General features: G+C 33.8%; 2 protein-coding genes across 4 annotated transcripts; one reads left to right on the forward strand and one right to left on the reverse strand.

The window, feature by feature from the left end:
• Positions 1-12,506: 12,506 nt before the first annotated feature.
• LOC108204363 (UDP-rhamnose/UDP-galactose transporter 6) lies at positions 12,507-17,304 on the forward strand. The gene is made up of 6 exons (XM_017373758.2): positions 12,507-12,657; positions 13,337-13,586; positions 14,756-14,940; positions 15,050-15,250; positions 16,375-16,536; positions 16,683-17,304. The coding sequence occupies exons 2-6, from the start codon at positions 13,457-13,459 to the stop codon at positions 17,010-17,012; spliced, it is 1,008 nt and encodes a 335-aa protein (XP_017229247.1). The 5' UTR covers positions 12,507-12,657; positions 13,337-13,456; the 3' UTR covers positions 17,013-17,304.
• Positions 17,305-17,513: 209 nt separating this feature from the next.
• On the reverse strand, positions 17,514-26,401 carry LOC108202572 (protein GIGANTEA). 3 transcript variants are annotated; one of them, XM_017371051.2, is made up of 16 exons: positions 26,165-26,305; positions 25,421-25,465; positions 25,103-25,264; positions 24,618-24,689; positions 24,408-24,462; positions 24,135-24,277; positions 23,688-23,959; positions 23,163-23,218; positions 22,304-22,544; positions 22,040-22,190; positions 21,129-21,335; positions 19,421-20,953; positions 18,803-18,871; positions 18,472-18,690; positions 18,176-18,268; positions 17,514-18,086 (listed from the first exon to the last, which is right to left on the reverse strand). In XM_017371051.2, exons 3-16 carry the CDS (start codon positions 25,187-25,189, stop codon positions 17,784-17,786), a joined length of 3,501 nt encoding a protein of 1,166 aa, XP_017226540.1. In that variant the 5' UTR covers positions 25,190-25,264; positions 25,421-25,465; positions 26,165-26,305; the 3' UTR covers positions 17,514-17,783. The 3 variants fall into 3 exon arrangements, with proteins under 3 accessions (XP_017226540.1, XP_017226526.1, XP_017226535.1); XM_017371037.2 differs by having other exon boundaries at positions 25,103-25,465; positions 26,165-26,401; XM_017371046.2 differs by lacking the exon at positions 25,421-25,465 and having other exon boundaries at positions 26,165-26,363.
• Between the last annotated feature and the right edge of the window lie 583 nt (positions 26,402-26,984).

Consider the following 26,984-nt stretch of genomic DNA (forward strand, 5'->3'; position numbering starts at 1 on the left):
AATTCATACCTGAGATGTGCAAAGTGAATCATCTTCAGAGAATGCTTGGATAGCCAGATAACCATAATCATCCTTCTCATCAGCAACTGATCCAGCTCACACCTTTCCTAAAATAGCATAAGAACTTGTTGTGATGTTTCTTTCAAAACATCCATTTGAATTTCAGACAAGCCTTATCATCCTTGTTTGTCGAGGCTTCAATATATATAGCAACCCTTCTTTGCTAAAGATACCAATCAATATTGTGTGTACAGACCAACTCAGTTTTCAAACAACCTGTCGAACTGAACCCCGAAGAGTCACCACTTGAAACCAATGGATTCCATCTGAATCTGCCATGACTAAACCTCTCAGACAGTGTTATGCTAATCCTTGAAGTTATGTCCTCACATTCTTCAAAAGTGTTAACTTTCGTCGACTTGAGCTTCCTCAAATTCAGCAGTTACAAACTCTTCTGTTCAATCCTAAGGTTCTGACATAAATGCACGAAACTGATTTGGTGCGGTAGTAACTCGATAATTATATCCTTAAACCTCCACAGTTCTCTGTCTTTGGTTCAGTTGATTCTGGATGGATTTAGCATTGATACAATTCACTGTGTAATTGTATATCCCTGAATCACTGAGTTAGATTGAATTCCCTTGAAGATTTGTTCGTAAAAACTTCTCTTTTCCTACATCTAGTGGTACCATTCAAAGTTGACATTCCGAGCCCTGGAAAGATGCTTCATTGCAGATGTAGCAAATTCCCATCCTGATCTGGTGATCTGATAATCAAGTCGGAGTAATTACTCAGATCAAGGCCTGAAGTACCTTCTTCAAAATCCACTGTTAGTAGTGTCCAATCAGTCTTCAATATAATCTTCTTCGAATCACAATCATCTTTGTTGAATATAGAAAAACTGCCTCTAATAATCCTTTGAGTAATCAGTTGAATTGGGTCATCAATGTACTTCCATTACCGGTTCTGAGACTCTGGTATTTTGAAAGGCCGGTGTTTGTCTTGTAATCTGTCAGTCTTATATGTCTCAACTAAATGTCAATCTAATTTGTCTTGGAGTAGAGCAATTAAAAAAGTTACGGGACACTTGATTATTTAAACTAAGTTTAAATTATAGAGAAAATAAATTTAAAAATAAGTTTTAAAAGATAAAAGAAAATAAAGTATAAAATAAACTTAGTCAAATCTATAAAATAAATTTAATTATATTTAAAAAATAAATTCAAATAAATTTATAATAAACTGAATAAGTTTAGAATAAATTTATTTCAAATTCATTTAGTAAATATATTAAAATTTATTAGATAAATTTAATTTTTGAAAATATTCAAGTGTCTCGTCTCCAATTAAATCATTGTTTCCAGAACAAACTAAATTGAACCCTTGAACTTGAACTTATATCCATAATCAGTTAAATTCTCTTAAATTTATATTTTATATTTTAACTTAAATTTAAATCATAAACTATACAAATTTAAATAATAAATTTATAAAAATTTATGATAAACTTGATAAAGTCTAAGAGTAAACTTTACAAGTCTAAAATAAATTTAAGCAAATTTATTAAATGAATTTAGTAAAGTTTATAAAGTAAATTTAATTAAGTTTATAAGATAAATTTAATTAATTCATAATAAACTCAATTAATAAGTTTAAAATAAATTAAGTCAAATTTATAAAATAAACTTTTTAAAATTTATAAGTCCCGGTCCAAAGTTCAGTATCCGACAGATAATCCTTGCTTAGGCCTACGGACAAATTCAGCAAAACAAACCGGAAGAACATTTCCCCTAATCAAATATCAAAAGCTAGGTTCTTGATTTTCCGTATGATAAGGATCCTGATTTGTATATCAATCAGCCTGGCTCTGATACCAATTGTTAGGTCCAAAGTATCGTAAAAGGGGGGTTGAATACGATACTCACTACAATTTAAAATTCTTTCGAATCTTGCGGATAAACAAATTGCAGTTCTGTAATGGGTTTCGTGTTCCAGATATTTATTGGGTCGGTTTCCGAGGATATGAAAATATTAAACCAACACACAATATTTTCCAAGGTATATCTGTATATTGATAAATACCTCGAAGGGTGCTATAAATCCAAACCCGAAGGTTGGCTACAATGACCACTCCTCTAAATATTACAAGCTTTATCCACTACAAATATTTACGGTACAAAACTAGGCTAGGGTGTGTGTATATTTGAGAGAGTTTGTGCATAGCACTTGGTCATCCATCCCGAAGGATGTTGTGAATTGTGAGAACCACAATCACATATTTATAGGCTTTCATAAACTAACCATGGTTAACGAGTTCATCCTGGACGACTTGAGTTCGTCCTGGACGGATTCAGATATCCAAAATAAATCTAACTCCAAAACAAAGTTGCGCCACAGCTGTTGATTAGAGGAGCAACATTTGACCAGGTCAAATGTTGTTCCAATATAGTGCTTCCCTTGTAGAGTTTGTGACTTAAAAATTATTCTAAGTTACAAGGAGTTTGTGACTTGAGTTGTTGGTTAGAGGAGCAACATTTGACCGGTCAAATGTTGTTCCAATATAGTGCTTCCCTTGTAGAGTTTGTGACTTAGAAATTATTCTAAGTTACAAGGAGTTTGTGCCAAGAGTTGTTGGTTAGAGGAGCAACATTTGACCGGTCAAATGTTGCGCCAAGGTCAAACCTTGCGCCTGGGTCAAATGTTGCGCCCGGGTCAAACCTTGCGCCTTGGTCAAATGTTGCGCCCGGGTCAAACCTTGCGCCCTGGTCAAATGTTGCGCCACAGAGTGTACAAGAGGTACTTGGTGACTTAGAGAAATTCTAAGGCAAATATGAACTTGCTCCACCATTGTAATGCTTCCCTTGTTATCACTCCTTTGACTGAGATTGACTTGAGTTTGCTCCTCTCCCTACTTAGCCAAATTAGCTCAAATCTTGAGTTGGCACAAATCATATATATATATATATATATATATATATATATATATATATATATATAGGGTCTTACTCCAGTACAAACTCCTTACTGTACAAACGTACAAACCAGTGATTATAACAATAATATTTAGTGATTAGCATATTTTAATTTAACAAATACATACATACATTCATCACCACCGCCACCACAATCACCTCCAATCATCACCACCACGACCACCCCACCCACCACCACCACGACTGCCCAGCGCCACACTCTCTCTCTCTCCACCATCCACCACCAACCACCACTGCCCAGCGCCTCTCTCTCTCTCACCACCACCCACCACCTATCACCACCCACCACCACCAACCACCACCACTGCTAGCGGCTCTCTCTCTCTGGTTGTTCCCTCACTGATTAGTGCTATACACACACAAACACACACATTCACCACTGCTTTTCTCATCTCCCTCAATCGTGTCTCTATCCCTCAATCGTGTTTCTAGCACTGCCCTTGCGCCGGCGTCGCGGCGGCCGCCGGCCGCGCTGCACCACCACTCGGCTATGCCGCCCCGTAAGTGCTCCCCTCCCCTTATCTCTCCATCAGACCCTCCTGGTAGATTTAGTGATTATGTTCAATCATTTAGTGATTGTGTTCAAGTCATTTAGTGATTGTTTGTACGTTTGTACACTAAGGAGTTTGTATTTGAGCACTTGCCTATATATATATATATATAATATATATATATATATATATATATATATATATATATATATATTATTCATAATATTATATAAATATATGTATAAATAAAGATATACATATAAATATATATAATATACATATAATTATATGTAAAAATAAATATAAATATATATATAGACATATATATAATTACCTATAGATATAAATATACATATATTTATGCACATAATATAATATATATATATACACTTAAATATATAAATGTTTATGTAAAATATAAATACATATACTGTATACATATATATTTATTTAAATATATATACATATAAATATACATATACATATGTTAAAAACATATACATATATATTATATATATTATATTTAATTAAATATACATATATACATATATAATTATATTTGTACATATACAAATATATAAGTGCACACATATATAAAATGTCACTTCCTGATATGGCTTTCTGTGGAAGCTTTGACATATGGCATTTGAGCAGTAAGCTTTGGCATAGCTGGCATTTGGCTTGGCTTGGCTGTGGAACAAATGACTTAATATGACTGGATCAATTCTTCGATCGATAAATACTTTGCAAAGCTCCGTACGTGCTGACGCTTAGTGCACTGGTCTGGTTCACAAGCGACTAACACTGAAGTTAAACATTGTACCGTCTTTGTCAGCAAACATTGATCAGTCGATTCCGGGTTAGTTTATGCTTCAGTTTGTTGATTATAATTAACCAACCAAGATATAGACATATCTTGCTTCAGGGGTTGCACTGAAATCTTTCGAGTACTTGGACAACATCTTCATTGCTTCCACAATCTTGAATACTTCAATCTTTATTCTTCACTGAGGCATGAACATATTAATGAACTTCTTCTAGTGAACTTATTCCTTCAAGACTGTAGATGGCTTCTTCAACCTTTGTCTTCGTATCTTCCGATTCCGGTGCAGGCGTAGTGTTATTTACTTGTCCTGTTCTATTGTTGAGTTATCATCCCTATGTAACAGATAGGGTTGTCTTTACATTTAGACTTACACATGAGGATATGAAGACACAACTAACACGGATGCAATCATTTATGGAGTTACTAGTCTCTCTCTTACTTGGTGATGATGCCTAAAAGGGGGAGATAGTACCAAAATACAAATGCACTCCTCAGACTATGCTGTCTAGAAGAGATGATGCTAGTGATGGAGGAAATAAGGGTGGCAATACATCCGGGAGTAACAAGGGGGGACTTATAAGCCTTGGTAAAGCTTCTGATAAGCCTACAAACCAAAGCAAAGGTGGAAAGAATGGTGAAATGATAGACACCAAGATCTGACAATCAAACTCTGATTCCTGTTAAACAAGTCTTGCTACTTACAAATTCTGATACAAATGCTAATGACCAGACTGAGAAGATTCTTGAAACTGGTACTGAAACTGACAAGTATATCCAGACCTTGAAGCTTAAAGGGAAAAAGGCTACTCTATACTAAAAATATCCAAACCTTCAAGAATTTGATGCTGAAGTGGACAAGATATTGTTTCTCATCTCCTGAAGTTGACCTGGTAAATATAACGAAAGAGGAAGGAAGATTTGTTCCTCTTGAAGAAAAATCAAAGTCTGAAAATTCTTCCAAGCCTCCCAAACTAAAATAAAAGGGATTGTGATTAAAGATGTCAGCATATTTGAGGTGGAAAGGCCAAGAACCAGATCTCAGACAATCACAGATGCTGACATAAAAAATAAAGGAAAAGGGAAGCTTGAAGAGCCACCAGCCCCAAAACTGACAAACGTAATAATTGATCATCTCATGACAGTTAATTATAATTTTGATGATATAAATGTTGAAAAAGAGGAGCTGATGGAAACAACTAAGAAAAGGAAAAGGATTCATGACTCTAAGGATGTGGAAATAACAAAAGCATCAATTTAACCTCCGACAACGCTCAAGTTAAGGAATCTCCAACTACTCATCCATCAGAGAATGCAAAGTCTGATACACCAGATAAAACAACCTCTGATACTACTCATGCTGTTAGGAGACCACAAAAGACACATAAACCTGCTAAGCTCATATTTGATTGAGACATTTAGACTAATATATAATTGTATAATCATGTTAGAATGGGTACTGAATGGTAAAATTTCACTTTCTGCAGAAAAGGAGTTAGAGAAAGTATCATATTTTGACAGAAGATAAAGCTGTTATTCAGAAATCCAACCCTTGTCAATGAAAGTGAGTTTACAAGAATTTCTAAAGCAAAAGCCCACAATTAGAAAACTTTGGGAAAAACATGGTCTTGGATGTTTCAGAGCCAGAGTTTATATTGGAGAAGAAGTTACATCAGAGACCCTTATCCTCATGTTGATAGATTTGATGAGGAAATACCATAGAAACATCTTGATAGGGTCATCTTTGTTCAAATTCCAATAGATTCTTTTGATGGTGAGGATAATAAGCAAAAGCTGACTTACTTTTTGGAGAATGGAAGAGTGTACAAGATGACTAATATGGATATTATCTGAAAATCCTGAAAAGAACTTGAGTACATTCTTTATTTACTTTAAGTTAAGAATGATGCTACCAGAAGATGGGCTGATATTTTGAAGAAAATTGTTGCTGAAAAGAAAACAGAGTTTGGAGTAAAGTCTGATGGTACATACATTTCTAAGTATGTATCAAATGATGACAAAGATTTAAAGACAATGCTAAATTAGATCCTTCGTGGGTATAAGGCATCTAGTATTCAATGAGAATGGAAAGAAGACTAGACTCATCAAACTAGGAGATAGCATTGGCAGAAACAAAATTTATGATCTAAGGGCTGCCATCTATCAAACGGGTGATGATGAACTAAAGAGAATCAAGACTCGGATGATCCAAACTCTTACAACTGCTGAAAGGAATTCCCTACTTGATTTTATTGGCAAAGTTCCTTGTCATTTAGAGATTGAAGATTGAGAATTAAGTCTGGTAAACTGACATATGTGACTTAAGTTATTTTCAACTCTGCATCTATATTTTGAGTTTTTGACATCATCAAATAAGAAACTTGTATATACTGAAGATATTTGACGATATTAGTATTTATTATTAAAAGATGAAGATCAGTTATCTAAGATCAACATTTGTCAAGCGCAAACTATATCAGAGTTTATCGTCAGAAGACTAGTTTTCGTGAGCTGATTGATTCTATTCAAAAGAATATATTTGTAGAGATATGTTAGTTCTGGGAATTTACGTTTATCAATTATAGGATACGTATTGTAATGCATAAATCATGTTTATTATATCTATAATTGATATTATAGTTGTGCAGTATAGAAGTAGAGAATGGGTTTACACTATATGTGTTAAGCAACATAGTTATCATTTGTGTAACCTAACAGCTCTCAAAGGTATTTGTTCATCTTTGAGAGAGTGGTTGTTTTCTATGTACCCAGTTTTTATCAATCTATATGAAATTGTTTTTTTTTTTGACGGATATATAAAATTGTTTTTGATATAACTATGTTTTGACTATCAAATTGATTGTATCACTAAATTCAACCGCTTTTTACAATAGATTTAGCCTAACATAAAACCACATTGATTTAATTTTATTAGTTATATTTTACGTTTGTATTGCTCAATAAACATCCTTTTGTATTTCTCCAAGAAGAGTGGCGGAGAAATTTCTGAATTTTTCTCGGACGATAACATCTTTATATTCAGTATATATTGAGTTTAAATTTTATATTTGCTTGTTTTTCTTTAATATCTTCCACACAGTGGCGGATCCAGAATTTTACTAAGGAGGGGGCTTAATTAGTATTAAAAAAAATTGCCGAAGGGGAAGCACACTAAAGACTGAGGTTTGGAGGCAGAGCAGGAGGCAGCAGAACAATGAGAGAGCAATTTTTTTTAATCTTTTCACTTCACGACATCCAAGTCTGGTATATATAATGTAAATAGTTTTAGTTAATGGGCTGGGCTCAATATGAAAATGTATGCACTCATTTCAGTTGGGGTGGGCTCATTGCATAAATAGACAGATTTTAAAAATAAAATGAAGGTGGTATGGACTCAGGGGTGGGCTCAAGCCCCCTGAGCCCCCCTTCTGCATCCGCCCCTGCTTCCACATGCATATATAGTATAGTGTTAGAAACATATAAAATTTCAATTAGGGGCGGAGCCTGGGTAAATTTTTCGGTATTTAAAAGTTTACTAGTCATGATACCAATTTACTAACCTTTAGCCCCGTACAAAAACTTTAAAAGCCCAACTCTCTTTCACAGTTTTGGGTTTCCAACTACACTATTTCAAGTTAGTCTCTTCACTTTAATATTTTTATGTTATTTTATATATATAATCTAATCTTGTGATTTTAATATAACTCTATTTAATTGAGGTCATATTAATGGCGGAGTCTAATATTATAGAGATTGTAAAACTGTACTTAATCGATGAGCACATGAAATAAGAAATAATCTAATTTATTTTTGAAAAAAAAATCTAATTAACCAATAATTAATAAAAAAACATAATTACAGATTTAATTAATTTGAAGTGTACGAAATAGGGACTAACTGGTGATTAATTATAATTAATCACAGATTTCTAAAACAATGTTGGACTAGGATAACGTATATGTTAGCTACGATGTTGGATGTAATCTTATTATTTATGTACCTGAACTATATTCAACAAAATGGACTAATTTTATGTTTGTATTTTATTTGTAATTTTTTTTATGATTTATTCTTATAATTTTATGTTAAATATAAAATTATTAATTGTGATTTAGCATTTATAAATGAATATATATATATATATATATATATATATATATATATATATATATATATATAATCTATGTAGTTCATGTGACATAAATATTATGAACTCGAAACTTATTTTCACAAAGTGTCCGTAAAAAATAACATGAATAATTTCACATACCTATCTATCTATACTATACTATTAAAGCCGAAACATTAAAAGTTTGGTCGGTCGGTACGCGGGCTTTTATACGGACTTTTATAATTAGTGGGCTTTAAACAAAATTAGTGGATTTCAAATAAAATATAAACAAATCAAAATATAAAACAAATATACGATCAAAACATAAAACAAATATAAAACCTATTTGACTATACCAAAACTAAAGTCAAACCTTAAAAAAGTACTCCCTCCGTCCCATTTACATGTCCATTTTCAAAATATTTTTTGTCCCTATTTAAATGTCTATTTATACTTTCAAAACTAATTTAATGATAGTTTTTCAAATATATCCCCATAATTTCAAATTTCAAGGCTTGACTTATTTAAAATTTGGTTGAATTCATGTTTTCAAGACATAAAGTAAGGATATTCCACTATTTTCAAGATATTAATTAGAGGTATTTAATGAAAAAGTTTATACAATCAATTATTCCTTGGTGTGTGTTTTTTATTCCAAAATGGACATGTAAAAGGGGACGGAGGGAGTACTATACTACTAAAATCGAAACATTAAAAATTTGATTCTTTTATACGGACTTTCATAATTAGCGGGTTTCAAACAAAATTAGTGGGCTTCAAACAAAATATAAACAAATCAAAACATAAAACAAATATAAAATTAAAACATAGAACAAATATAAGACCTATTTGACTATACCAGAAACTAAAGTCAAACCTTAAAAAAAAATATACGCATCTATCTATACTATACTATAATAAGCCAACATGGGTATAATTTGTCGTCGTACAAAACTTTGGTTTGGTGTTTGGTGATTTATTTTATAGCTAGCTACACGTAGAGTTCTCATAGTCTTACATGTCTAATACTATACTATAATAAGCCAACATGGGTATAATTTGTCGTCGTACAAAACTTTGGTTTAGTGTTTGATGATTTACTTTATAACTAGCTACCCGTAGAGTTCCCATAGTCTTACATCTCTAAACAATTTGATATAGTACAAGATAAAAACTTCATCATTATTTTTTTAAATATAATTTATAATTAGTTAAAAAAATAAAAAAAGAAATTTACTATCATTAATATATATTATTATTATATGATAATTAATAATTAGTTTAAAATTATATAGCCGCCCGGTTTAAGGCTAGTTATATATAACATATAAGTATGATAAATAGGTGACAGGCTTGCGGTGTTTTAGCCCGGGCGAGGTAGAAATTCTGGATCCGCCCTTCAATCCAACACTAAAATCATCCAAGAACTAGCAATGCTGGGAGGATACACTGGGCATAATAGACATGAAAGACATATGAGTTTTGGAAATAAAGATTGTCATATAAGGCATAGTAAAGTTGTAATTTACAGGAAAATGATTAACACTGCACTCTTAATACGAGTTTTTCTATGTGCATACTTATGAGGTGTGTAGTTTAGAAATCGGATTTTTTAGACTCAGCTAAACACCCCATTACTCATTAATCTTGTTGGTGCTTTGATAATTTATAAGATGGGGAAGACTTTAGGTTCGTTTGACTTAGCTTAAAAGAAGTACTTGTATATTACTTATACACAAGTGAGAAGTTAATTATAAGTAAAAGTAATTTTTAATTTATGTGTTTGGATACATATTTGATATTTATGACTTATTAAGTATAATAATTATTTAAATTATCTTTTGAAGTTATTTCTTCATTTTTGTAAAGTCAAATTTCAGAAATAAGAATAATTCACTATAACAAGTTAGTTTTTACAAGCCTAATATTTTTTTTACACAAACAGTATCAAGGTAGTTGATTTATAATCATTAAGTTAAAAATTAATATGCGATATTATTTTCAAAATCTCAATACATAAATCTACAAATCTTGTAACATGCTCTTGTTTTTTATTATAATTTTTAAAAAATATAATACTGGTTAATATTATATATATCTTTCTTGTATATATTAAAAAAGGACTATGGGCAAAAAGAGTCATTATTTAAAAAAAAAAATTATCACTTTTTTATAATTATTTCTACAAATAGAATAAATATTGTTGTTGTAGGAATCTTTTTACATCACACAATACCATTCATTATATTATAATTTTGTTTTTTATTATAATTTTTAATACTATAATTCAAATATATAAGATATAAATCTTAATACATAAAGGAACATCTCTCATCATATCATATTTTTAAATGTAATTATAATTTTTAAATAATATAAATTAATTTATATTATAACATATAATCAATAGATGTAAATGAGTCAGAGTTGGATTTTCGATTATCAAATTTAGTGTTAATCTTGTTTAATCTTTTATGTTGTTTGAATTCGAGTTGGTTATGAAACGAGTCGAGTCCGAATCACTTGTGAACAACTCGAACAATTTCAAAAAAAATATTTTATTTTCTTAGTTTAATTTTATTTAAATTTTTTTTATAAAAACTTAAAAAATCGTGACTAGATCAATTCTAATCTAATATTAGCACATGTAAGAAAAAGACTGTCCAAGAAATAAAGTAGAAAAAATATATAAACATCATTTATTTTATTTTTAGCTAATTCGAGTTCGAGTTTAACAAGTCGAGCTAGATTCTAGTATGAGTCAAGTTCAAATTGTGGTTTAGCTCGTTAAAGAGGGGACTTATATCCTCTTGGTCACCGGTTCGACTCCCAATTTATTTTAAATAAAAAAAACTCGATCCGACTTGAGTTTCTTATCAAACAAAGTTTTTTGTTCAAATGCAATAATAAACCGAGTCGAGTTGAGTCCTTTAACAAAAAAATTATATTTGCTTACACTTCTAATATTATCCTACATATTTACATATTTTCTAAACTTATATGATAAAAAGTTCTACTCTCCTCAAATACAAGAAAATTGGATAAATCATTTTGATATTGGTCGAAAGTGGGGGTGACGAGCGATCAACTTCTTAATATAAAGATATAACACCGAACAAAATTATCCCAGAAGGTGCAACATTGCGATGTAAATATGTATTTCGGATGATTAAAGAAAACGTGATGACCATATAAAAGACTGCATGAACATCATATGGAAGAGCGTACGAATATGAAAATCAATTGATGAAACCTATTGTTTGTGACCAGTCAATATGAACTAGAACTCGCTTTGTCGTTAGGATACGTATAATAAGAATTCTTTGGTCTAGTAGGGATTAGTAAATCATAACAAGCTTTTCAAAAAAAATAAAAACAAGATTAAAAAATTTGAGCCTTTTAATCTATTTTCTTGTTTTGGGGGTGGGGACTGGGGAATCCTTTTTCCCCATCAACTTATTTGTTATTTGTCACAATTAAAATAATCGAAGTATATATAGATATGAAGAAGGGTGAAAAGGAGATATTGGTTGATTATAGACGTATCATCTATTTAATTTAAAAATTCTCCCTCTACTTGAAAGAAATGTGATTTTTTTTCTAACTATTATCATAACAAAATTAAATGTTTATTTCCAAGCCTAAAATTAATAAATAGTCCGACACTTTGAGTTAAAAAAGTTTAGAGGTGTGTGCTTATGACCTTAAATATGATAATTTTGTTACTCCCTCTGTTTTTTTTATATGTCACTTTTGACTTGAGCACGTATGTTTAGGTGGGTTGACCGGCTAGTAAAAATTATTATTTTTAATTGATTTTTTTTGTGAATTAAAATTTTGATTATATATTTTTATTCAGAAAAAGAAAATTTCAAAAAAAATATTTTTAACTACCGAGTCAAAACACTTAAAAGTGTGTGCCAAAAAGTCAAACGTCATATATTAAAAAACAGAGGGAGTAAAATTTAAAACAATCGCAATGCATGTATAATTTGAGAATCAATACTTTTGCCGGTTTAACCCAAAATTTATTCTAATTAAAAATAAAAAAGCAGTCAAACCCTAATGTAAAATAACTAATCCCTTTCAAATCATTTCAGTTAAACATTCTTATTTATACACACATACACATACCTGTGTCTATCTCCTTGTTTTCACACAAATTCATCGCCAAATCGCAAGAGCTCACACTACAAGATCCGAAATTCACACTCATTACACACTTCTAAGCTCCTCACGGTACGTCATTTTCTTAATTCTCAAATTAATCGCCTTTTATAAAAAAATTTAAATCATGGATCTAGATTCAAATGATTTTCGTGATTAGCTGTGAGTATAAATTGTGATCTGTATGTTATGTGATTGCGTATGGTCTTGATGTGGATCTGATATGTGATTCGTGCGTTGTTCGGTTAGTTATTCTCGAGTGGTTGTGGATCTGTTGTGGTTTTCGAGTTTCGCTGAATTATTTTGTTTGTTTGATTGATCGATAGTTGTCGTTATCCGATAAATGCTGAGTGGAATTCTAGTTAACCTAAGCGAGTTATGAAATTTTAGAATGTATGAGTTTCGGGCTTTAGTAATTGATCGAGATTTATTGAGGCGGTTTATTTTTGGAATGCTGAGTGAAATTTGAGGGAAGCTGGTTTGTTTTGGTAATTTAGGTTTTCTTTGGGGAGCGTTGTTTTGGTAATTTAGGTTTTTTTTGGGGAGCGTGGTTGATTGTGTTAAGCGGAGTGTTGTATGTATTAATATATATACTACCTATACACTAATTGCTTTGAAGTGTTATTCGTTGCTGAAGTCAGCTAGAATATGATTATTATACGTTCTCCCCTGTCGATTTAATTTTGTTATTAATGTACAAAACCTTGGATGTGCATTGTTGCTAATATTTTCATTCTGTAATATTTCTCAGGAAAACTAAGAGCTAAAGACGGGAGTTCTGTGTTGTGTTGTTAATGCTGAAAGCAGAAGTTCATTTATGATACAGAAGAGGTAGATATCCTCTTTTGGCCGAGAATTTGATTTTGAAATAATGGCGCCATCAAGCAAGGCTGATAAAAAGGCTGCAATAGATGCAGCTGCATGGATGTTTAATGTAGTCACTTCCGTCGGGATCATCATTGTCAATAAAGCCTTAATGGCGACATATGGATTTAGTTTTGGTAAACTCCTTTACAATGTTGTCGATTATGTGGAACTTTATTTGGTTGATTTTATTTTTATTTTGGTCTAGTGGGATTAGGTCGGAGACCCCTGGGAATTCCTTTTGCTGCACCTCTTTGTGTAATACCATTTTAATACCTTTCAAGTCGGGGATCTTTGCTGACACCACCTCTGTGTTCTTTTAGAATAATGGTCCATGTACATATTATGCTTCTCTTCACTACCGGGATCACTTTGAGAAGTATTTCATGCTATCCATAATATGACCAACCCCCGTATTTGTCGGGATTTAGATTTTATTCCGTTATATAAAGTTGTTTTTGATATATAAATTTATGTTGGACCAAAATTTCCCTGAACAGCACACAATAGATATTACCCCAATAAATGATACTTGTACCATCTATTATGAATATTTACTGACGACAAATACCTGAGTCCTCAGACAAAAGATCATATTACTAGATATAATTTAGTAAGCATTTCGAATTAAGCCAGCAGTTCGTCTGGAAAATAAATTAAGCCAGCTAAACATTTCAAATTCGTCCAGTCACTGATGAAATATAGTTGGAAGACTGCTTAGAAATTTGATGCAGAGCATGAAAATAAATAATTAATTTATTTTCAACAATACTAATATAAATATATTTATTCTGGAATAGTTTAACTACTGGGCTCCAAAGCCTTCAATTTTACTCCCAAATAGTCTCTTTGGTCTTTTTAACATGCTGTCCAGTATCAATTAATGATGCGGAGCAATACTAATATAGATGATTTTTTTTGACATATTTTAAAGTACAAGGATACGAAAGCCTTTTATATTGCTCCCAAACAGTTCTGTGGATTCGCATGGCTGCAAATATGACCAGCAACAAAATATCGTTTGTTGAAATGTAAAAAGTTGAGCCTTTAAAAGAAACTATATGTTAGTAATAGGTGTGTAGTTCAGTAGTGTTAAGCTATTAATGACCCATGCTGATTTCAAGAAAACTCTTTATAGTTCCATTCAAGTCTCTTAAAAAATGGAAATACCTAGTGATATCCAAGAAGAATTGAAATAAGGATATCTTGATGAGTATGTAATTAAGGGTTTCATTTTATTGTTTGTACACTTTTTTACTCAGTTTAAGTACTTATGATATACCTTTCATTTCTGTTTATTCTGCAGCTACAACATTAACTGGTTTGCATTTCCTTACGACAACTTTGATGACGGGTGTCCTTAGATGGTTGGGATATATCCAGCCTTCTCATTTACCTATTTCAGAGCTGCTCAAATTTGTCCTCTTTGCAAATTTCTCTATTGTAGGGATGAATGTTAGCTTGATGTTGAACTCAGTCGGATTCTACCAGGTTTGATGTTCACATCTTGCACAACTCATTATAAATGTATATGTAGATTTGTTATTTGACTTTTTGACCTAGCCATAAGTGGAGTAATATGTTATTTAATAATCTTCAGATCGCAAAGCTAAGTATGATTCCTGTATCCTGCTTATTGGAAGTTGTCCTAGACAAAATCAGATATTCAAGAGATACAAAACTGAGCATCTTAGTCGTTCTGATGGGTGTTGCTGTCTGTACTGTTACTGATGTGAGTGTTAATGGTAGAGGATTCATTGCTGCTTTTATTGCAGTGTGGAGTACTTCTATGCAGCAATATGTAAGTGTCTCAAACCATTTGAGTTGTACACTATACTTACTGATGTATTAGATATAATAATATATTCTTTAGAACCTGTTAAGTGACATTGATGAGGGCAAGTAGTCCATATCAAAAAAGAATGTAGTAAAAATTTTGAAGAGAGTTTTTGTAATATAAGACTACCTGTTAATCTGTTATACTCATGGTTGAAAGTAATTTTTGAAGTACAGCCTCTGTCTCCATCTTCTAGAGGAAAACTAAGTACCCACTGTATTGCAAAAGAAAAGGGACCATGTGTTCCCAAAAGTATTAGGTGGATCACATAAGATCATGATTGTCATGTTGGTTAGTCGAGTCGACAAAAGTTTATCTTGTCGACTAGTCAATAAATATATATTTATGTGGTTTTTAACAACTGAAGCTCAAAAGTGTCATGTATATTGATTACAAAATAGATATATTTATTACAACAATATATTTTTAATCCATTTTCAAATGCATATATATATATATATATATATATATATATATATATATATATATGCTTATTATTATACATATATGATATATGTACACAACTATATAGACATATATCAGTTATAATCAATTTATACACACAACACACATCTGTGTCAGGTTTGATTCAATAGAGAATATAAGCAAGAACATTGAGAGTAGCATGTTCATGTTGTAAAGTAGGATTAACAGGTAGTCGACAAGTCGGCCACCTAGTTGCCCTGGTCGCGCGACTAGTTGACTATTCGCAAGTTGACCCTTTGAAACCAACTAGTCAAGCGCTGTGAGCCTGTGACAACAGTGCATAAGATTTTCTTCTCTTCTTCTTTTTTTTTTTTTTGGCTTATTTCAGTTTGTCAAATTGGGAGTATGAAATGTGATGAAGACATACATTTTTTCTTCTGTACACTCATTTCATATAGTGACATTTAGTTCCGCATGATAAATATCTGTATCCTAAAAACTTTTTTATTACAGTGACGATTATAAACCATTTGAGTTGAGAATAACGTGGTTGTCCTATGCTGTAAATACTTCTGAGTTATTGAAATGTTTTTTTAATGTTTTGAACTGCCTGCAGTATCCTAGCATGAAAGTGTCATTAATGTGCTGCTTTTTTTGTGCAGTATGTTCATTACCTTCAGCGGAAATACTCACTTAGTTCTTTTAATTTGTTGGGGCACACTGCGCCAGTCCAAGCTGCCTCTCTTTTGTTAATAGGCCCCTTTCTGGATTATTTATTGACTGACAAGAAAGTATATGAATTTGACTTCAACATGGCATCTGCGGTAAGTACTGCATACTGTTTTGTTTATTTCCGTGAACTCCGTGAAGTAGCTGAATAGGTTCAGCTTTAGAAGTGTTTATGTGGCATGTCATGTTGAACTCCTGCTTTTTTCCAAATACTAAGATCTCACAATTTTTTCTCGTGCAGACATTCTTATCACTTTCGTGCATAATCGCAATAGGGACCAACCTGAGCCAGTTCATTTGCATTGGCAGATTCACAGCAGTGTCATTTCAAGTACTTGGCCATATGAAAACAATCCTTGTTTTGATCTTGGGATTCTTGTTCTTTGGAAAAGAGGGTCTTAATATACAAGTGGTCATTGGCATGCTCATAGCCATAGTTGGAATGGTCTGGTATGGGAATGCATCTTCTAAGCCAGGCGGCAAGGAACGCCGCAGCCACTCTATGTCTAGGAGCAGCCAACAGAAGCTTGTTCCATCTTTAGAACCAACTGAACTTGATGACAAGGTTTAATCAGATCTCAAAATTTAATTGGAGCATACAGAGGGTAGCTGATACAATAGGTACCAGGAAAGCTTTAGCAATCCGATTCTAGATACAAACAGTCAAATACTGCCATATCTTTCCCGATTCTGTAATTCTCATCTTTCATTGTGGAAATTCTTGGGGGTTTAAAACTCAACTATATAGAGCTCTATGTTTTCCCATTGTTATAATTTATAATAATTTATACTTGTGCATTTTTTTATACAATTAAAATATTCTTTCTTCAGGTTGACCTTATATGAGTATGATTTATTATTTCCTTGCGTGTGTGTTAATTTTGCCTGCTGAATGTTTTTGAATTCTTTTGTGAAATGTGAATAATGTGCATGCATGCCTATTATCATGAATATTTAAAGCAGGCACTGATTTGAGGGGGTTTGAAATAAACACCTCGAATTTGGCCGCAAAACTACAAATACTGAAAAGAAGAAAATTAAGGGGCGCAAACAAACATTATTACAGTCGAGCTAGAAAACTCTGAACCAAGTTATATTCAACATCATTTCCTGAGTCAAAGTAATCCATATTAAAACTAACCCAAAGGGCGAAAGGTAAGCATGTACTTGCAAATACATCTCTAAACATGAATAATCCACTATACATGATCATCACGAGGGACACAATTTTGTCCTTTAAAATTCAGACATCCTTCAGGCAATTGCAAGTCTTCGAAGGGGTAACAAGGGCCAAAAATGCAAGGATGTGGGAGCCTTTTGCACGTAGAGTTAGTTTCGAAGTTCAAATGGATAATGTACATCCTAATTCCTTGGCAGCAGTATCGAGAAATTGCATATGCATCCCTGTTGCAAGTCGACTATGAGCTTCCCATGTTAGACACTTCTCGATATCAGCTTGCCAGTCAATAATGTCTACATTGAGGTACTGATAAGCAGGGTTATGGACGATGCTACTTATCTCCACTTGTTTACCACCAGAATGTATTGAACCAGCATGGAGAATAGCTCGAAGAACTGATATGCTGAGAGCACGGACATGAGCACTTGGGTGAGAAAGACACCGTACTGTAGCTGGAAGGCGACACTGCACCATCAACAGTCCATGTATTAGGTAAGAATTAAGATTACATACTATTATGTATAATTAAAACCAAAAAGGCATTGAATCTATACCTTTAACAGGTTTGAGAGCCCATCAGCCACTGCAGCCCCAGATTCACCCCACTCAAGTACTGGTTCGATTGCTCTTGCTGTTGCTTCTAGAAGCTGCTCAGTAATCCATTACAAGTAGATGTCATTTAGAATGTCGAATTCTTGTTTTATATTATGTTCAAATAAGTAACAAGGTTAAGTAAGAAAAGCTATCTAGCAATTAAACTCCTAATATGAAAACAAAATCTTGTGCATTTTTTAAAATACCCAAGGAGGATTGTACATTACTACATTGCAAGTAGAACTTGAGATATTACCTCCAGCTGAGGCAAAGTGCATGCTTCTCCATCAACAAGCATTCCGTCTGTAGCACGTCGAAGGAGGTCCAAAGCACTAGCTAATATTATCAAGGACTCAGGAGTTTCATGATTTCTCATTAGCTCTACAATCAGTTTTACAATGCGCTGGTTGATCCTCCACATCTTTTGACCGTGGTCATCGTCTTTAGCAATCCATGTTTGCAACTCTTTCTCTGCCTGCAAGAAAATAATGCCACGAAATCCATTACTGCCGCATACATGTCAATTGCCATTTTATCGCAATCTCAAATCTTCTGGTAGTATTGATTCAAGTTCACAAAATAGGTACCTGAAGAACAACAGCTGTTGCAGCTTTTGTCGGTGATGCTTTTACCACATTGCAGAGAGCATCAACTACCTGAATATATGTATGAATGACAATCAGAAGTTCGCAAGTACCATAACTAAAGGCATTTATTCCGGTCACCCTACCCGTCAGTAAGGGATATGTGAAGTGTGTGTGAGTTTAATCCACGCAATTTAACAAAATGGATCACTGTTAAAGTGTAGATTTCAGGAATAAAAAAGCCCAATCTTAACAATATTGATATTGTATTCATAGCATCAGCAAATAAACAAAAACGACTTTGATATAAATGTCTGATTGGACATCTTGCAAGCCCAAAAGTCAAATATGAGGATGCATATACTGAATGAATTTTCATATATGTCATTGGCTTGGTTTATAGTTTTCGAAAAAATCTAAGTTTTCATTCTCCACAATTCTGTGGCCCAGATCTGCAATTACTCAAGAAACAAAACCCCCAATGCATTCTCTACCGATTAATCCACTAGAAAAAACAATGACACGTGCATTAGTTATCAAGTGGTTACCATACACCCTACAACAGTTATGTAGCAATTACAGCTTTGAGTCGCAAAGTTGTAAAACAAGAAGAATGAGTACCTGTCTCCATCCTTGCTGGGCAGAAGTACTTTCTGCAGTAGGTTGTGTTTCTGGTGCTGCAATCAATTTGTACCATAGCAAAGAAACGACAGAGAAACATAATTCTTGTTTCTCTGTCAGCAGAGATCTTAAAAGGACTTTTGCACTGCAATTAAATCCTATGTGCCTGTCCATTGTAAGAAAGTTGGCCAAATCTGAAGCATTAAATGGGAAACTTGCGACTTCTTTGCCCGAGTTACTTCTGGTCTCATCGCATGGATGGGAAACTTTCCTACACTTAAATAAAGATCTTGAATTTCCAGAATCTTGAGACTGTAAACCCCGTGAAGAGTCGGAGCACGAAGAACTTGAAATTTCATTTTGAATTTGTTCAGGGACAATTAAAGAAGACTCCTTCCTAATAGGTGCATGCATTAAGTGTGCTTTAAGCGGCTGTGCCTTGTTAACAATAGATGCTACAGCTTTTCTATGGATATCAATAAGATTATATAGAGAAGATGCTCTGGAGTGTATTTCATTATCCCACTTGCAGCGCATTAACACAGAGAGAGCTTGCATACAAGCCTTTGACCGTCTGAATAGTTCAGAAATATGAGCGGCAACCATAGCAGCTGCAACAATTTCGTTTGAACTGTAACTCCAAGATGTGCCAACTGAAGACGGCTTCAAAGCAAAGAGCGCTTCTAAAATTGACAATATCCTGCGAGTATGACAAACAGCAGAGTCGACGCTATTGCGAAAGTCGCTACGAGGCTCGTTGACTTTCACAGGTTTGACTACATCTTTTATACCATTTGAAGCAGCCTTATTACCAACCCTTGAGATTAAAGGGAAGAGCTGGATTTCACAAGCAAGAGCACAGACAGCAGCAAGGACATAAGAATCGAATGCTGCAACAGGTCCTTGTCTTTTTAATTTCTGGGTTCCTCGGTCTCGTTGTGTTCTATTTACTGCCAACATCTCCTCGGTAAATTCTTCAGAAGGGTAAGTGTCTTCGCCTCTTGGCCTTTTGCCCCTGTTGGGCTGTGCTTCATGACTAACACACACAGTTAACACAACAAAAAGTAGGCGAGAAGCAAGCTCTACTGAGGCGCAAGATTCTACAAATAGAGAGTGGACCATTGTGCGAAGCTCTGCGACAGCAAGATTTTTAGAGGCAGACCCAAAAGAATATCTTGTTTTCCTTTCTTCTTCTCTGGAGGGCTCGGGTGGAAATGTTCTTTGGAGAATTGCCTCTACGGATGCAACAAAAATCTTCATGAGACATGCTTCGGAAGGACTACCACGAGGAAGATACTCTAATACTTTAAGTAGAGGAATATAGAGGTTCCAAGATAAGATCGGTGGTTGTAATGGAGTTGCGACTATAATTTCTGGAAGATCAACAGCTGATGAACTTAAAGGAATTAGGCCATAAGCTGCTTCCCATATAGTACATATTCTCCATTCAACCTCAGGACCATGAGAACAAAGCAGTGATGCAATCCCTTGGGCAGTAGCTTCTATAGTTGCTTCAGCAGATGGCTGTTCTCTCTGCTCAGCAAAGATTAAAAGCCATTACCAAATTAGCATTTGTATGGGATAAAATTCTCCATGAAAAAAGACACACACACGCACACGCACATATATATATGCTCAGATTAAAGGCTTCTAGTTACTTATGGTCTTAAAATTAACTCATTTCAAATAATATTTCTGAAGCACATACCTGCTTTTTCTGCCATGAAATGGAACCCATTGGTTCAGGGTGAGCTTCAATCCCTTCAACTTGTCTTGGCGCAGGAAAAAGCAAAGCAGGTTGTGAAAGTACACGAAACAATAAAGCAGCTGCTGCATCTGCCGCGATACCTGCTCTCGTGGACATTGCAGTCCCAATTGCTCGCAAGAAATGCAAATGCATCCAGTTCCTTGGAAGCTACACCATTGTATAAGAGAATAATCAGTAATGGCATTGGTGAAATGATGAACAGGTAAACTATATTTTACTTGTTAACTCTCATAGATGATCGCTGAACAATTATTAAAGAGAAAATGAGCGAACAATGCCTCACTACAGGAACTCCGTCCGTACGATAATTGTGCAGACGCAACAAGTATTTACGTATAGCATAATGAAATAATGCTACAATTACTTCGCAAAAATGTATAAATATATAAATAAACAGTGTTATCATTGTCACTCTGTGCAACAGTGCAAGCAAATAATAGCATGAGCGGTTTAATTATTACCAAATTTAATAGTTATTACATTTAAGTGTTGAGTTTAGTAAGAAATTAAATGTACTAGTAATAATGGTGTTGGTAAAAATCAAATAAATAGTAATAATATATTGAAGTGTTGGTCCAAAACAAATACAGTACAATTATGCTTGACTATTACACTTGTTAGGATTTGTAGTGCTGTATTGATGGCTTTAGTTAGGATTCCTTTAGGGGTATAATAAGAATGACGCTATTTAAAGCAGTTTGACATTGACACAGAAAAAGTTTATACATGACTCATGAGATTCCTGTAGAAAAGATCAGGGAAGTTTACAGTCGAGATAAGAGCTTGCAGAAGTCTGAACGCATAGGTTTATGTGAACATTCTGCAAACAGCATTATGTGCTTACAACTTACCCTCATTCCAGACGCGTAGTCTTCGGCTGCTCTCAGGAGCTCAACAAGTTGCACAGCTGCATCCAGGGCATCTGGAGCCCATGATGGTGGTGCTTCTAGAAGCCCAAGAAGAAGTCTTTGGGTGGCACTTGGACTAGCAATAGCATAGTATCTAAACAAAAGAAATGCAAATGTCAATGCAACTTTAAGAAAATATACTCCAAAGTGAACCAATATATACTTCCAAAGGAGAATGCTACTGCAGGGAAAGATTGACAAAATTACCTATGAAATAACCGGGCATATGGCTCCAAAGCCGGCAGCCCTGCAACAAGATGTTCATCCATAGATGTCGTTGGAGGGGGGAGGAGGAGAGCAGGAACGGCAGCTGCAGTTAAAGTAGCAGTCTCATAGCGTGCCACTTCTTCATCACAAACACTTAATATCACACCAGCGCCATTAGCTACAGCCCATCTCGGAGTTGATGGCATTAGCTGAGGGTGCTTTCCAGATCCACATGAAGAAGCTACCATTACAAAGAGTAAAACGTATTATATACATGAATTATACCTAGTTACAGTTTACCAGATACACGAAGTAACTAGTGTCATTTCTAGTGACTTCGGAGTTGGGAGCATTGAAGTGTACATGCTTTTCGACTACTACACAATTAATGTTTATTCTGTTACTCTGATCTCTCTATTTCCTTCTTTTTCCTTTCTAAAGATTTGAAACTAAATAAAAATCTCCCAAAGAAATGCAGCTATGCATAACATCGGAAAAGGGGACATAATATGAAAAGAATAGATGAGTAAATGAGTGTCATGTGTATAGATGTGTCATTTCTAGTGACTTCGGAGTTGGGAGCATTGAAGTGTACATGCTTTTCGACTACTACACAATTAATGTTTATTCTGTTACTCTGATCTCTCTATTTCCTTCTTTTTCCTTTCTAAAGATTTGAAACTAAATAAAAATCTCCCAAAGAAATGCAGCTATGCATAACATCGGAAAAGGGGACATAATATGAAAAGAATAGATGAGTAAATGAGTGTCATGTGTATAGCTGTGTTTAAATCTCATCACGTTCCATCCAACTGAAGTTCATATAAGAGTGTTACAAAAAAGTTATATATCCACTTACATATAGATGGTGGCTTAAGCTCTCCAGCAGCATATTTGCCCATCACACCACCACACCTACACAGAGAACGATTCATGAGCTCCAGAAACAAGAGCTATAACCAAGTAGTTGAAATTCATTGGTAACATAATCACCGTTAACAATTAGGAAGATTTAAAATTATCATACATACAAGTCCGCTGCACAAGCACAAAACAGATATCATCCATTAATTAACAAATGTGTAATACTCAGAACATAATAAGATATCTCTTCTTTTTCAAATAAACATATAACACTTTATTTTTCCTCTTTCTAATTATAGTCGGAGTGATTTCTTGTATTCATGTTATGGTTAAAATTTTTCTGTTGCCCTACATCACTTGCCGCATTAAGTCATAGCATAAAGTGTGACTTGCCTCAACTAGCACAACTTAGTTTAACTTTTCTTTGAAGAATTCCTTCTATTTTTTCTTACTTAAGATTTTGGATACAGACGCCCGTAACTAATCTGTATCTAAGTGTTTCTGTGTATTATGAACTTACCAACGAAAGTAGTCACTTCTAATAGCAAGTGGGGCAGCGAGCAATATATCAGTTATCCAGGGGGAAAGGGGCCGGAGTGGTTTCTTTTCATGTTGTACAGGTGGTGGAATTGATTCCCCGTCTATAGAGTTACTTGTCGTAGCATGACTGCCACTGTTACTTCTATCTGCTTCACTGTGCTGGCGCTCAACCTTGTAAATTGGCCGGTTATAATGAGTTAATATTCGCAGGATTTCACCACAAGCCAAAGCCCACTGCTCAGAGTACTCGTCCTGTAAATTGATTTCACATAATTCAGGTAATTTTCACCATAATACAAACCATGTTACATGTTAGCAAAACGCTTCAGTTAAAGAAACAGAAATCGTTAAATGCTGTTTTGATTAGGATATTTAATGTATATAGTACGAGCAAGGACCTATACCAGTTCATCCAAGAGTTGCTTACCACACTGCTAGGGCAGACCAACGAAATGAAAGACGAAAAAGGGGGTGCAGTCTTGTCATATTCCATTGTGCTATCAATAATACATGAAATAATAGGGAGAATGACAGTGTGTCCATGCTCTGGATGATGAAGGACAAATGTTGCTGTAAAAAGAAATACACATATTGGCAAGTCAGTAGGCTCTCTCAAATATATGAGAAACAGTAGCAGCTAAAATTACAATTGAATTTCATTCATCTTCAAACATACAAACAAAGTAACTTCATAAGTTACCTAGGACATCATCAAAGAGGCGTTTTTCGTTTGAAGGGTAACGGTTCCGTATTAGCTGTCAAACATTATACATCACATTAGCATCATTCATTGAGCTATATCATTGAATCAAAAAGAGTATACACATGCACAGGATTTCAGAAGTGTTTATTATATCATTAAATTTTCTTTGACAAAAACTACTTCAGAGGTAGGCAACATGTGAATTACCTCGGCTATATCGTCAGGAAACTGTTCTGATGTGAATTGAGCAAAGTAATCAACATATGCAGTGATTTGAGCCTGGAAAGAAAATGGGGAAAATGATAATAACCATCCGTCTTTTTATAACACTTAAGAAAATTATATAAAATCAAGTAGATGTGCATACATGTAATAATATAATTAATCTTGGTGTTTCAACTGAGGTTACAGAATGACACACGACTTCAAGTTTGAATAACATAAGAATAAATGCAACACATTTACTTTTCCGCAAATTTTATGAACGCCCACCATCTTACATTTTGAAATTAATCTGCGATTGAAAACTTTATGGGAAAGCAAACACATTATAACAGTAGCAAGATCATCTAATAACATTCATATTTAAACACATCAACAACTTGGGCATCAGTTATCAAAAAAGAAAAACTATGTGATGCAACTAAAGATGAAATGGCAGCAATGAAATAGATGTCAGGAATTGGTTGCACCTTCTTTTGATGTTTGTCATGTGGAGGCGGCCAAAACACTGAGGAGAACTGAAGACCATCAATCCACCTCTCACAAGAGGTAGCCATTGTTACTTTTTTCAGGGGAAAGCTCGTAAAACCAACACGTTGGAAGCTGCAAGCTTCAGTCGGCTTCAGTTACCGCTGCTACCAATCAAGTATTAGAAGATTGTAATTCAACATTTCAAGGCCCAGCCAAAGAAAGAGCTGACCCAGATCTCTTATTGAGTCAGAGACCTTGAGCTTGACCACACAATTATTAATTGAAAAATATATTTATTGCATCTCTTAGTTGCATACTTCCATGACTGGATAAATATATGTGTACAGTTGATATCTGGATTCCTGTCACAGGAATGAAACTAAAATGATTCACAAAAGAAATGACAAATAATGAGTAATTATTACATATATATATACCTAGTGAGCACTCTAAGAAAATAATAGTACAACACAAGAAAACTAATTGCTAATCAAAACATACTAAGCTATCTCTAACACACCCTCCCTTCATAATTTCCAGACTATATACAGACTAAGACCCTTTAATATATATCATACAAATCCCTTGGTCCAGTTAGTCTCCAAAATACAAACACCCAAATCAATTAAATAATATTAACTGATGTAATTAACACTCTATCTGTAATAAAACAGCCTCAAAGTATGATTTAGCAACTGATCTAGTTTTAACAAAATTATGCAACTCAAACATAAAGCAACTTAAATCTTTTTCACAAATTGAAAACAAAACTAAGATTAATATAAGAGTAAAATCTTCAATAGGAATCAACCAAAGCTCAATTAAAAATACAGCAAAAAATAAATAAATAAAAGCACAGAAATCCCATAAGTTTATATGAAATATCAAAAAGCAAGCAACCAAGCATCAAGAACAAAACCCAGATCAAGAAAACGAAGATTCAAGGCTAAAAATCAAATCTTTACAAGCATTTCATGATCAACATAGCATACCCAGATCAAGAATATAATCATACACAAACATATTTCTTTAATTAAAGAAAGACAGGTAAAAAAAGATACCTAGGTGAAGAAATATAAGGCTGAGAATCTTTGTGGATGAGATGGAGTTTATGTTCTTGAGTTTTTGGGCTTAGGTTTACTGTCTGTAAAATGAGTTTTGAGAGTGTTTTTTAAGCAAAGCAGTTTGGGAGAGATAGAGAGAGATGAGAGGAGAGAGATGAGATCTTTAACTGGCCTCTCTCTCTTCCTCTAGTTGTGCAATCTGCCAACGTGGCTATGATATTTTCCTCTCATCTCACACCTGCCAACTGTTTATTCCATTATTATTTAGAGCAAGTCCAACACTATGCTAAGAAGTTCCCTAAAAATATTATAGAATAATATGTCTTAGTGATTTAGCATAAGATTTAGCACATGAGCTCCAATAGTACTCCCTATATCCATTCCCTATTATTATAATAATATTAAAAAAGAGGGAAAGAGGAAAAATAAGAGAGGGAAATGATGTGGAGGAGAGAGAGAAATAAATATTTTAATGATAGAAATAGTTTAGAAGTGGCTAGCATATTCTAAAAATAGGGAAGGAGAGGCTTGTGCTAGTGATTTAGCACATCACTAGCATAGTGTTGGAGTGCAATTTTATCCCATATTCCCTATTTTTGGATTTAAGACTTGATTTAGCACACCTATTGGACTTGCTCTAACAGCATCGTTATTTTTCAATGCTAAATGGAATTGATGCTATATTATATGATGCTCATGTAATCATGTATATAGATGTATGTGCGCATGTGAGCTTTGGGAATTAAGAAATCACTGTGGCCTGTATCCAATGTACTCGTAGATATTTTGAGGAGAGATGTGTTGTCTGCATCTCATG

This window comes from Daucus carota, chromosome 1, assembly GCF_001625215.2.
Source record: "Daucus carota subsp. sativus chromosome 1, DH1 v3.0, whole genome shotgun sequence".
In the NCBI taxonomy this organism is placed as follows: Eukaryota; Viridiplantae; Streptophyta; class Magnoliopsida; order Apiales; family Apiaceae; genus Daucus; species Daucus carota.